At 46.4% G+C, this 13,812-nt stretch overlaps 1 protein-coding gene across 3 annotated transcripts in view; it reads right to left on the bottom strand.

Moving 5' to 3' along the window:
- Positions 1–1,051: 1,051 nt before the first annotated feature.
- PRKAG1 (protein kinase AMP-activated non-catalytic subunit gamma 1) overlaps positions 1,052–13,812 on the bottom strand; it is a 25,799-nt gene continuing 13,038 nt past the window's right edge. For all 3 annotated transcript variants that reach the window (XM_060272149.2, XM_035102846.3, XM_088662869.1), the window contains exons 4-12: positions 11,088–11,169; positions 10,655–10,713; positions 10,126–10,171; positions 9,726–9,780; positions 9,118–9,244; positions 8,796–8,961; positions 5,363–5,400; positions 4,282–4,428; positions 1,052–2,714 (exon numbers count right to left, since the gene is read on the bottom strand). In XM_060272149.2, the coding sequence (XP_060128132.1) occupies positions 2,610–2,714; positions 4,282–4,428; positions 5,363–5,400; positions 8,796–8,961; positions 9,118–9,244; positions 9,726–9,780; positions 10,126–10,171; positions 10,655–10,713; positions 11,088–11,169 (825 nt within the window). In that variant the 3' untranslated portion in view covers positions 1,052–2,609. The remainder of the gene's footprint in view (positions 2,715–4,281; positions 4,429–5,362; positions 5,401–8,795; positions 8,962–9,117; positions 9,245–9,725; positions 9,781–10,125; positions 10,172–10,654; positions 10,714–11,087; positions 11,170–13,812) is intronic.

The following is a 13,812-nucleotide window of genomic DNA, read 5'->3' as shown; positions in this document are numbered from 1 at the left end:
TCTCTCTCTCTCACACACACACACAAACACACACACACACCACATCTTTCATGCTACCTAACCATTGCCCATCTCATCAGCACCCCCCCTCCCTATGCCATCATGCCTACCTCCAGCTCACAGGCACTGCCAGCACCATAGCAGTTGCCTCCTGCTCCTCAACCCTGGTAACAGTGGCCGCATGGTCAACCCAGGGCCAACCCGAAGAGAGCAAGGAGGAGGAAGATGGCAGCCCAGTGGCAAGTAGAGGAGCACATCAGTGGTGGCAGATGCACAGAGGGGGCATGCACCACCCCAGGCACCCTGTGCCCTAAGTAACCGCTCAGCCCTGGTGCAGTTACTGTCCCTCTCAAGGGTTTCCAAGCGTTTCAGCCTCTCTTTCAAGTCTGTTTGACTTGGAGGATGGCTGGTACATGTGGAAAACTACAAAGGACCTCCTGAAGGGGCTGCCCACCCCAGAGGTCAAGGTGTATTGCACCTATGATACGGATACCAGCTCTGGAAACCTACATTTATGACCAACGCTTCCCCTATGAGGACCCCATCAACTACAATGCACTTTGCATAACAGTGTACATTTTAAAGAGGCAAATTAATAAAATGTCCTGGGCATGGCACAAAGAGGCTAGGATGGGGAAAGAGAGAGTATAGGCCAGGCCGCTGGATCTCAAACTATCAAGAAATCCACAAACCCCCGTTGCCTCTGCTGCTTTGCGTGAGAGAAGGAAGGAAGGTTGATATTTTTAGAGTGAGGCAGCTGAAAGGGCCACAAATGGTTATTTATTCTTAATTGTATTCTTACTGCCCGAGAGGGAGAGGCACTTGCAGGATTTTCTGTCTCCAGTGCCAAAGTAACCTAACTGACCTTGGGTATTTGGGAAGGGGGTCGCCTCAGGCAACATACTGCCTTGGTCTAGCCCTGAATATTTCCTGCTTAACTCAGCCCTAGAATTGGAGTCACCTGAATCAGGAAAGTGTTTTCATCCCTTGGGGGGAAATCTTTCTGTTGCTTGCGATGATTCATTTGTTCTTAAGACAACACAAACTGAAATAGGATACCTCAATTTTTTATTAAGTACAGAATCTCAATAAAACAAATAGTAATTGACATCGCACAAAGGGAAGGGCCCCAGAAGGATCCCCTGCATGGACCTGAAATCATTTTTAAAAGTTCCAAGTTGAGGCAGAGCATGGAGAACGAGTGCTGCCACCCTCCCAGCAAAAGAAAACAGGAAGAGTGTGGACAGAGCGTCAGAAACGTGGCTTTACAAAAATACATGTTGTACAATTTACAAGGGGAGCAGTTGTAGGAATGTGCAAAGAGGTGAGTTTTATGGCAAGAAAAATACTCTTGTGCAGTGGAGAGACTACGCAACTGCCTCTGATTTGGTAAGGAAGAATTAGGTGCTGATTCTCAAAAGCACTCATGTTTCTGCCTCAAAAGGAGAACTTGAATATGCCTATGGACAACCACATTTCTCTCTGCCTGAGCACGGATACAGAGTCCTATCATTGCTAAGTTGATAGGCAGGACTGATAGGCAATATATTCAAGACCAAGGTGAGCAGGAGCTACTGAGGCTGTCCCCAAACAGATCAGCAGGAATTCAGGGACTCTGGACAGCCAATGACCACCGCAGGCTCATCACAAGGATCTGGAAAGTGGTTTTCAGCTCCTGCGAAGGTCTCGTTTGCGCCATTCAGGAGCTTATGGAATGGGGCTTGGTTCTGCTGCTGGGAGGACAGCGCAGGGGGTGGCAACTCTGAAACAGAACCCTCCCCCAACCTGTGCAGAGACTAAGAGGGAAAGAGTATTGCTTGGTGGAAGTGACAAAGTGGCACTAGGATGGAAACTTCTCACCTACAATTCCTGTCTGTGCACATATGGCAAGCAGAGATACAGGGGTTATGCAAACACACAGTTTGCCCACTCAAGAGTTGCCATGACTGATGCTGCCCACAAGGCACCTGCAGAGGTTCACCTCCTGAGTGTCTGTGTGTGTTTGGGCTTTTGAGGTGGCCCCTTCCCCATGTACAGTGGTACCTCTACTTACGAATGTTTCTACTTACAAATGGAGCTCCGTCCACCATCTTGGATGCGGTTTAGATAGGATTTTTTCTACTTACGAATTTTTTGATAGGATTGCCTCTACTTACGGATTTTTTCTCCCAATGCATTCCTATGGGATTCGACTTACAAATTTTTCCGACTTACAAATGTGCGCGCAGAACGCATTAAATTCGTAAGTAGAGGTACCACTGTATCTCCTTTGCACTCGTCCTAGGAAGCATGTTTCCCTTTTCTTCCCCTCCAAGTGTGGCAAGTATAGCTCCCCTGAGCCTGCAGCCGGAGGGGCCCCCTCAATACACCTAGCTCAAGGGAACAAGCAAGCCTCAAGGCTCCTTTGCAACCAAAACAGAGAAGGAGGAGACACACAACCTGGTGAGGTGGGAAATACCAAGGGAAGTAGCCCCACAAAGGGTTGGTTGATGACTGGGCTGGCTGCACAGCCTGCTCTGGGCTTCAGCTGGTTGGCCAAAAGGGCGATGCAGAAGGGATAGCTGCTCCACGCTTCAGGTTCACAGTGGGGGGCTCAGCCCTCCTGCAAGTCAGGGCTTCTGACCGCCAGGCAGGACCAGGGCCTGCAAGATATCCGAGAGGGACACGATGCCTTTCACCACATTGCTTTCATCCACCACAACCAGCCGATGAACCTGTGGGTTAGCAGAAAAGGCCTGTGAGGACTTGCTTGACACAGCCAAGATTATGGGGTGGTAGTGATTTAGAGAGCCAGACTAGTTTAGTGACCAGAGAGCGTTGGACTGGGCCAGTCATCTAACCTACCTCACAGGCTGTTGTGGGGGCAAAATGCAGAGGGGAGAAACTGTATACTGACCTGAGCTCCTTGTAGGAAAAAGTGAGGTGAAAATGTGGTAAATTAAGACATAAGTACAAAATTTGTATCTATTTGTCCCCAAGTCTATATGAAAAAGAAATTTGGTGTTTTGGTACTTGCAAATACTCTCTCATGCTATTCAAAGCCTTCCAAGTTTCTCCATGGAAATGAGAATCCCATCCTTCAGTGATAAGCAACCTTTTACATAACAGCTTCGTGGTTAAGCAGCAAGTCAGGGGCACCTTGGGTTCCTTGTCAATCTGCATAAGGTTGTATAACGTGTGGACTTCACTAACTGACAAATGCTGTTCTGAAGTCGTCCTCACATCTCAGGTTTCAGGCAAGACTCTCCCCCAAAAGAGCCCCACTCACCAACTTTCCCTCGTATTCAGTTGTCAGATTATGTGTGCACCAAATTTCAGCTGTTGTAGAAGCACCTTCATTTAACTACTTCCACAAAGAAACCAAAATAACTATTTCAATTTCATCATTACCTTTTCCAGGAGGTGGGGAAATCAACCCATACAAAATCTGGCACTTATGGGTACCCGGAGTTGAAGCTCCCCGACTGCAGGAGTGGGGAATCTTTAGCAACATATGGAGGGCCAGAAGTTCCCCACAGCTGCCTTATTGAAACAGAGTTGCCAAGGAGCAGTTGGAGAGGAAGGGATTGTGCTACAACTCAGCTTGCATGGGAAGGAGGCAGCAGAGAGAGGAACCTCCAAGTTTCCTAGACTGTTGTCCTTGCTGACCTAACCTGTGCTGACCTTCCATCAGGTGCTAGGCTTGATACTCCATTCCTCCCCCTCCTCCTTTGTCCTCAACTTGGGAGAGGAGACACTGTTTGTATCTCTGCTGTGAAGATGTAAGAGCAAGCATGGCTCAAGGAATCTCCACCACAGCTAGAAAGAACTAGGATCTTTCCTATCAAACATATATTCCCTGTAATGTCGCGTTCTTATTTTCCTGAACTCAAGATTGCCTTGGTGTGATCATACCCAAGGTAAAGTGTGCTCCTCCAATCGGGATTCAATACAGGCAACTCCCCATTTATGCACATTCAATACACATGCAAACACGTATCACTGCAAACTCGGAAGTTACATGAAAAGGGGCAAAAGCGTGTGAAAATGGCAGAAAACAGTGCCCGTGAGCGTTTGCAAGTGCAATCCCAGGAGGCCTGTGGAGAGTTGGAGTCTGAGCAAGGAGGCTCAAGTAGTGTTTGCAGGTTTTTTAAACTGTGTTCTCAATATATGTGATTTCACATAAACACATGGTGCCTCAGAACCTAATCCCAGTATAAAATGGGGAGTTGCCTCTACTGTATTAAGTTCAACTTTGCTGAGCATTTTAACTCCAGATAGGGAGTTACCAACAGGGATTACCTCGGCCTCCACCAACCGGTTGATTATTGTCTCCAGAGTCTCATGCTTGTAACACTTTAGCACACCCTCAAAGTACTGTGAGCGATGCTGCAATGCCTTGGTCACCGTCACATCCAGGTTGTTGTACGTTTTCTCTGCTGCCAGGTTCTAGTCACAGAGAAGACAGAAAAGGTGAGGAGATCTGGCGGCAGACTTGACCTTCAGGTGACTCCCAAAGTCTGTTCTCCCCACATCTGTGTGAACTGCAAGAATGTGGGAGAATGTTTTTCCCCACTCTGTGAAATTTGAATCTGCATGATGTGTTTCCATGCTAAGGCTGCTTGCAGCACATTTACAGAAGACAAGACAGAAAGACCAGAGACACATTCCTTGCAACAATACAGGATCATCCTTTCATCAGTGCTCTATTATGCCAACACAAGTTAGACCCAGTTATATCTGCAGTCAACAGCTGCATTGCAGAATGTCAACAAAAGTAAATTCCCACAGGCGATTTAAGGGAGTGAGCCGAGTCATGTTCCATGGCGGAAAGAGATAGGAGTCCTAGGTCACAAAGGCCACATTCACAACCTACATTTAAAGCACTGCAGTGCCACTTTAACTGGTCATGAAAGGTAAAGGGACCACTGACCATTAGGTCCAGTCGCGGACGACTCTGGGGTTGTGGCGCTCATCTCACTCTATTGGCCGAGGGAGCCGGCGTACAGCTTCCGGGTCATGTGGCCAGCATGACTAAGCCGCTTCTGGTGAACCAGAGCAGTGCACGGAAACGCCATTTACCTTCCAGCCGGAGTGGTACCTGTTTATCTACTTGCACTCTGACGTGCTTTTAAACTGCTAGGTTAGCAGGAGCTGGGACTGAGCCAAAGGGCCTACAAACAAAGCAAAATGCACTCCCATACAAAGAAACATAGAACTGCAGTTGAAAGGGACCCAATGGTCATCTAGTCCAACCCCCTACAATGCAGAAATCTTTTTGCCCACCGTGGGGCTCAAACCCACGACCCTGAGATCAAGAGTCTCATGCTCTACCAATTGAGCTATCGTAGCTGCATTAATCAAAGACAGGGGAGATACTTACAATGACATCAAACTTGGAGTAAATGTCTACAACCCGGCCTGAAAGACAGAGATAGGAGTTTTGTGAGGTGATCTCAATATTTTACTCAGTTCCCTCCCCTGATAGCATACGTTGTTCATATCTCTGCTGCAATGACTGTATTGGCTGCAGTGCATTATAAGCAAAAAGCAGGTGGGTTAGGAAATGCTGCTTATAGGATCAACGGCTGGAGGTGGTTCTGAGAAGAATAGCAACCCACACAGGGGAAAAACACTCTTAGGTCACTAGCCAATTAGAACTGGGCAGAGGAAGAAATTCTTTTCTGACCCCACACATAGTAGCCAGATCCTGAACATGAACAGTTATTATTTCATGGGTACAAACCCTTACTTTTCAACAGCAAAACAACAACAACAACAAAAATGAGCACGTAAAGCATTCTACATTTTTTAAAAAATAAAATAAAATAAACAGCCAAGAGAAACCACACATATCTATATATATAAAAATGTAGGCTTTGTGTGCGCAGAGGTCACAGCCTTTCTCTGTAACCGCTGAACTCTAATGTAACAAATTTGGCCACAACGTTCCATGCCCATCAGTGAGGGATCTGGCATAAATTTTTTTCCAAAAAAGCACAGCTTTCACACCTAAAATAGTGAATAAACGCAAAAAAGTGGTGCCCAAATTAGACATCACCACCAAAAGCTCTGAAGACTCCAGCAGCATCCAATAGGAAGGCAGATTGCACGCTGTTAACAGCAAAAGCTCTGAAGGGCCGTGAGAGGGATTCCCAGTTTCCCTCACTGCTTTAACAACAGAGTGCTTCTGTACTGTGCTTCTATACAAACGGGGGTGAACCTCCAGTGTCCAAATTGGACCTGTCCCCAGGGTACCTCAGGGCTCTGCGTTCGAAACCTATTGCCACCAGTGGGGTCTCCCTCCCATGGACCCCTACTGCTACAATTTGCAACTATGTGGCTCCCTTGGCTTCACTAACCAGCCCTTTGTATGACAGGAGAAAAAGCAAACAGTTTCCTCTTCCACAGGAAAGCTTTGTTCTCGCCTCTTAGTCACACCTCTGAAGGTACTGAGACACTGCCGAGTCAGTGAACGTTTAAGCACATTTAACTTTTATTATTTAACTTGAAAACGTGGATTTCTCTGGTTCTTAAAAGTGCATATCTTCTTTTCATATAACACAGACTTGTTAATACATCTCCTGCATCTTGATAATAACAGTTACAGTGGTACCTCTACTTACGAATAACTCTACTTACGAATGTTTCTACTTACGAATGGAGCTCCGTCCGCCATCTTGGATGTGGTTTAGATAGGATTTTTTCTACTTACGAATTTTTAGATAGGGTTGCTTCTACTTACGAATTTTTCCTCCCAATGCATTCCTATGGGATTCAACTTACAATTTTTTTCGACTTACAAATGTGTGTTTGGAACGCATTAAATTCGTAAGTAGAGGTACCACTGTATAACCTTTCTTCCCATCCACCCAAACCTAACCTCCTGTTCCCTCTCTAACCCTCCACTCCCCAACTGCCAACCCCCAACGGCCTTTCAAGGGTTGTTCCCCCTCCATTTAGAACGCCGTCTAGCTCTGCCTCCCAGGGAACACCTGCCTATTATGGGAGTGATAGGCTAACCCATGATGAACCAGAATCATCATCAGGCACTATTCTGCCACAGGCAAATAATGACATCATCAACTGAAACCACCAAGGCGGCCATTACCAGACCCCTAGGCCCCTGCCAGGCTGCTAGGCCCCCACTAGGTCCAGGGGGAAGGGGGGAGCGCTCGGATCGCAGGTCGCAGCACGGCCTTTGTTTTATGTAGGCCCCTAGGCTGCCAGGCCACCACTAGGCCCGGGGGGGGGGGGAGAAGGTGGTTGTGTGGGGAGAGGGACAAAACAATAAAAAAAACAATCCACAAACAAAAACATACAAAATACTCAACAACACATACCAAAATCTCTAAAACCACACACCACACCAACTACCCACACTACAAATACACCACAACACACAAACACACCACACCCACATCTTAAAAAACCCACAAAAAAAACCCACAGCAACGCGTGGCCAGGTCAGCTAGTAGTTTTATAAAACACCAGTACATCATCTTCCTTAAATAATTTCCTAAGCTCCATAAATCCATAATTTCCAAAAATACAGGTTTCCAAGCAATTTTTCTTCCTTTATTTATTATAAAAGGTATTTAATTATAATAATAAATATACTATATGATATTAAAAGGGATGTGGGTAGTGCTGTGGTCTAAACCACAGAGCCTAGGGCTTGCCAATCGGAAGGTCAGCGGTTCGAATCCCCACGACAGGGTGAGCTCCCGTTGCTCGGTCCCAGCTCCTGCCCACCTAGCAGTTCGAAAGCACGTTAAAGTGCAAGTAGATAAATAGGTACCGCTACAGCAGGAAGGTAAATGGCATTTCCGTGCACTGCTCTGGTTCGCCAGAAGTGGCTTAGTCATGCTGGCCACATGACCCAGAAGCTGTCTGTGGACAAAGCTGTCTGCCAGCTCCCTTGACCTATAGAACGAGATGAGCGCGCAACCCCAGAGTCGTCCGCAACTGGACCTAACGGTCAGGGGTACCTTTACCTTTTTACTATAACTTTACAATAATTATAATTATGTTATAAAAAGATATTTATTTAATAATTATAAAATGTATCTTCACTCTGCTTATAATTACACCAGTTATTCTGCATCACTGATATACATGGGTTTAAGCTAATCCTTTCTTTATTAAATTGTGTACCATACCATGTTATTCTTTAAACTTGCTAAAATATTAATCTGTTCTAAGACCAATAACTTGTCAGAATAGAACCACATTCTTGGGTGAGCAAATATAGCCTCTTCATAATATATTGTAATAGGTGGAACGGCTATCTCTCTATTTTTATTCCTCTGTTTTTATGGCTACTCTTTTCATTTGCCAAATAAAATCCTTAAAGTTCTTTTGCTAGTTATCAAGAATTTCAGGAAGAACTCTTATTGGTAAATTCAATAGTATGAATATAACTTTTGTTAGGATTATCATATTTAGAACCATGGTTTTCTTTAGCCAAGGTGTATTCCACTGTGACCAGCAGTTTAATTCACTTTTAACTTCAGGTACCAACTTTTAATGGATTTGGATGGGTTATTTAGATCTTGAGATATCTATCTACCCAGACATTTGACTGGGGAATCTTTCCAAGGTATTTTAGATCACTTTGTAATTCTATCGTTGGAAAAGTTGTTCAAGTTAAAGGTTTGAACTTATCCAGTTCTTTTTAACACAGTGCAGCTTCTCGCTCATACTGCTGTTTCCAAGAGACTGATTTAAAGTATAAGCCACTGATAGACAAGAAGTGCTTGAACCCTAACTGTCTACATTGGCTGAGCTCCACTCTCTGCAGAGATCTACCTCACCTGACTCATCCACCACAGGCAACGCAGAAACCCGCTGTTGTACAAAGATGCCCAGCGCCACATAAACAGGGGTGTTGGTATGGACCATGGCAATATTTTCATAGGTGCCAATCTTCAGCTCCTCGATGCTTTTGGACATGAATTCTGGCTTGGGAAACTCTGCAATCTGCAGGATAAGAAGATACAGTTTTTTATAGCAACCTGGAACTCTGTGGACAAAAAGGAACAAGATGGCACCTCACAGCTATGCCAAACAGCAGAGAGGTGGGGGGAGGAATGCAGCAACGCCAGTTTGAAGTGGCCTGCACCAGGGGTCACTCACAAACAGCTTGAGGAACTTGAGGATGCGCTTGTGGGTCAGGATGTACAGCGTGTTCCCAGAGTCAGGGTCGATGACAGGCAGGCGATGGATCTTGTTCCGGATCAAGGAGGTGACTGCATCATACAGGCTGGAAGTCACAAGTTTGGGGGAAGCATATCACAGATGAGAAGCACCAAGGACACTCAGGGGCCTGACTCCACAAGGGACGTGTCAAAAGCTCAGGGAGAGAGAAAGAGGAGGTGCAGCTGGGATTCTTGGAGGAGAGGGAATGACTTCTGGGTTTTGCTCTATTTATAATGGATGGTTCAACCTATCCCAAGGAGAGGACAGAGGGAGAATGAAGGCACAGGTGAGAGTTGGAAAGGAAGGCTGCCACAAGTGGGAGGTGCAGCTACTATTTATCTTGCTAAGTCTTGCTAAGTTTGTTTATGAGTGACTAACAGACATGATTGAAGAGCTTATTGCTGCTGTGTTTTTTTCTTTTCTTTTTACTGAATGTATTATTTTTAGATTTGTTATGCTCTGTTTTCTACTGCTAACCATCCTGGAACTGACTGGAGCATAGAAATTATTGAACGGAATAATCACATATTGGCAGAGCTTCTTACCTGGCACTAGGTGAAATGCAGACCAGGGGCTTGAAGGAGTCCTGCAGGTAGACTTCTGCATGTGGGAGAGAAAGTCTCAGTTATGCAATGGAACCAAAGTGTTGGGAGGTAGCAGAGGAAACACAGGTCCTGTGTTATCCTCAGGGTCCCTTCCAACTCTACAATTCTATGATTCTATGCATGGGGAGCAAGAGAAACCTGCAGCTCCTCCTGCTGGCCAGGGGAAGGAGGGCATGAATTGGAAACCATGGAGAAAGAAAAGCGCTTTGCCAAATGCATAGCAACCCCTTCTCCACCATGGCTGGAAACACTCAACACACTTTCTTCTGGATCTATTTCTTCCCCTCCAGAAGTGCTCCATATTGTATTTGCCACACATCATCACCCTCCTCCTCCTCACCTCGCCATGTTTCGATCTTGTGCTCCTCCAGCTCATAGATCTGCACCTGCATACACCAGAAACAGAGCAGATCATCAGCGGAACAGAAGCCACAGGCCTTTGTGCCCACCTCTGCAAATGTTGGGAGCTCCAGCTTGCTTTGGGAACTCAGGGTGGAATTTAATATCCCAGCTATGGAAGAAGTCGTTCCCCCACCAATATCAGAGGCAGGACCCAGTTGGCTACAGCTCTGGACTCCAGAGAGTGACACCAGTGTCCACAATGATTGAACGGAATAGAAAAACACTCCTGAGACCAAACCTGAAGTCGAGCCCAAGACTCACCCTCTCTAATCTGTATGTTTCCACTCACTCATTGCAAAGGAAAATTTCAGAAGTCCTAGGGGGCTAGAAACTTGCTCTTGGGAAACTCAAAATAGTCAAGATTCAATGGCAGCTGACAATTCTGTATTAAAGACCACTTTCCATACAAAATCATCACAATATATTGGCTTTTTATTGGGGCTTTTTATTGCCCCAAATGTACTTACCATGGCTGATTTGTAATAGCGATGCAGGATGTTGATGAAATCTGTGATTGTGAGCATTCCTATATGGCAAAGAAAAGGGAGGAAAGAGTTCAGCTTTAGCAGACAACTGGGGGTGGGCAGGAAGACAAAAGATAAGAATAAGAATAAGAATAAGAATAATTTATACCCCGCCCATCTGGCTGGGTTTCCCCAGCCACTCTGGGCGGCTTCCAACAGAAAAATAAAATAATCGATTAAACATTAAAAGCCTCCCTAAACAGGGCTGCCTTCAGATGTCTTCTAAAAATCTGGTAGCTGTTTTTCTCTTTGACATCTGATGGGAGGGCATTCCACAGGGCAGGCGCCACTACCGAGAAGGCCCTCTGCCTGGTTCCCTGCAACTTGGCTTCTTGCAAGATTGAAGCCTTGTGTGCTTCAGAGGAGAAACACTTACCTACAAAGCTTTGTGTTTTGCTGTCCCAGAGTGGGGCGGCTCTCACACCATTAGTCACCAGCGCAAAGAAGGCTTTCTTGACCTGAAAGTCAAACGAAAAGTACAGTCACACAGTAGGGCCGATTCAGCTACTCGATTCTGTTACTGGAAGCTCAAGGACTCCTGCTAGCACAACAGGGCTTCCTCCCCTCCTTTCCCAAATCTGCTCTTGCGGGGTGGGAGAACCCCCAGAACAGCATGCGACAGGAGGAAAGAGAAGCTGGCTTAGTTGGGCAAGCAGAAAGGCTTGCCCTGAGGGAACAACCTCCAGAGCTCTAGTTACAGGTAGGTAACCATGTTGGTCTGCCATAGTCGAAACAAAATTAAAAAAATTCTTCCAGTAGCACCTTAGAGACCAACTAAGTTTGTCACGGGTATGAGCTTTCGTGTGCATGCACACTTCTTCAGATACACTGAAACAGAAGTCACCAGACCCTCATATATAGTGAGAGGGTGGGGAGGGGTATTACTCAGAAGGGTGGTGGGAATGGGTGATTGGCTGATAGCTGTGGTAAACCTGTTGACGACTGTTAACGGCTGCAATTGTCTTACAGGAAAAAGCAAGGGGTGAGATGGCTAAAAATAGTTTTACCATGTATAAGATGAACAATTAAATAGTCCTGAGATGGTATGTTTGATGTTGTTGGGGCCAGTAATGGTGTTATCCGGGTGTATGTGGCAGCAAAGTTGGCATCTGGGTTTACTGCAGGCTCTGGTACCAGTGTTGTATTATTGGGGGTGAGGAGTTGTTTCAGATTGGGTGGCTGTCTGTAGGCAATGAAAGGTCTTCATCTCAGAGCAGATGTGGAATCTCTGTATACCAACATCCCACACAACGATGGTTTACAAGCCATAAGGAACACCATTTCAGATAAAATCACAGCGGACTTTGCTACCAAACTCTGCCATTTTGTCCTTACCAACAACCACTTCAAATTTGGTGATGACCTGTTCCTCCAGATCAGCGGCACAAAAATGGGCACCCGCATGGCCCCACAGTATGCCAACATCTTCATGTCAGATTTAGAACATTGTTTCCTAAACTCCTACCCACCCAAACCTCTCTTGTACCTGTGATACATTGATATTTTTATTATCTGGACACATGGACAACAGACCCTGGACACCTTCCACCAGACATTCAGTGACTTTCACCCCACCATCAGCCTAACAACGAACCAATCTATGCAAGAAATACATTTTTTGGACACTACGATAAAAATACAGGATGGGCGTAGAGACACCACCTTATACCATAAACCAACTGACTGACAAACATATCTACATGCTTATAGCTACCACCCCAAACATTCATTGCCTACAGACAGCCACCCAAGGGTCTGGTAATAATAATAATAATAATAATTTATTATTTATACCCCGCCCATCTGGCTGGGTTTCCCCAGCCACTCTGGGCGGCTTCCAACTGAATATTAAAAACAGTACAGCACCAAACATTAAAAACTTCCCTAAACAGTTCCGCCTTCAGTTGTCTTCTAAAGGTAAAATAGTTACTTATTGCCTTGACATCTCCTGGTGCGGGTGGAGACGCTCCTTCAGGTATACAGGACTGAGGCCGTTTAGGGCTTTAAAGGTCAGTACCAACACTTTGACTTGTGCTCGGAAACGTACTGTTGATCTCTCAGGACCAGTGTTATGTGGTCTCGGCGGCTGCTCCCAGTCACTAGTCTAGCTGCCGCATTCTGGATTAATTGCAGTTTCCGGGTCACCTTCAAAGGTAGCCCCACATAGAGCACATTGCAGTAGTCCAAGCGGGAGATAACCAGAGCATGCACCACTCTGGCGAGACAGTCTGCGGGCAGGTAGGGTCTCAGCCTGCGTACCAGATGGAGCTGGTAGACAGCCGCCCTGGACACAGAATTAACCTGCGCCTCCATGGACAGCTGTGAGTCCAGAATGACTCCCAGGCTGTGCACCTGGTCCTTCAGGGGCACAGTTGCCCCATTCAGGACCACCTGCCCGCCTCCTGTCCCCCAAAAACAGTACTTCTGTCTTGTCAGGATTCAACCTCAATCCGTTAGCTGCCATCCATCCTCCAACCACCTCCAGGCACTCACACAGGACCTTCACCGCCTTCACTGGTTCTGATTGGGGGAGAGAACGGAACCCTGAGGCACCCCACAAGTGAGTGCCCAGGGGCCTGAACACTCATCCCCCCCCCACTTTCTGAACACGGCCCAGGAGGAAGGAGCGGAACCACTGTAGGACAGTGCCCCCAGCTCCCAGCCCCTCTTGACGGTCCAGAAGGATGTTATGGTCGATGGTGTCAAAAGCCGCTGAGAGATCCAGCAGAACTAGGAAACAGCTCTCACCTTTGTCCCTAGCCTGCCGGAGATCATCAACCAGTGCGACCAAGGCAGTTTCAGTCCCATGATGAGGGATCCAAATGGGATCCAAATGGTCCGCTTCTTCCAGGCGTGCTTAGAGTTGTTCAGCAACCACCCACTCAATCACCTTGCCCAAGAATAGTAGATTTGAGACTGGGCAATAGTTGGCCATATTAGCCGCATCTAAAGATGGTTTTTTAAGAAGCTGTTTAATGACCGCCTCTTTCAGCGGGGCTGGGAATACTCCCTCATAGAGGGAAGCATTCACCAACCCGTGAAGCCCATCACCCAGCCCTTCCCGGCTAGCTTTTATTAGCCAGGATGGGCAGGGCAAGGAT

The sequence above is a fragment of the Zootoca vivipara genome, chromosome 2 (genome assembly GCF_965207765.1).
Source record: "Zootoca vivipara chromosome 2, rZooViv2.hap1.1, whole genome shotgun sequence".
NCBI lineage: Eukaryota > Metazoa > Chordata > Lepidosauria > Squamata > Lacertidae > Zootoca > Zootoca vivipara.
Note: the sequence above shows the minus strand (reverse complement) of the source record. Positions and strands in the feature narration are given on the sequence as shown.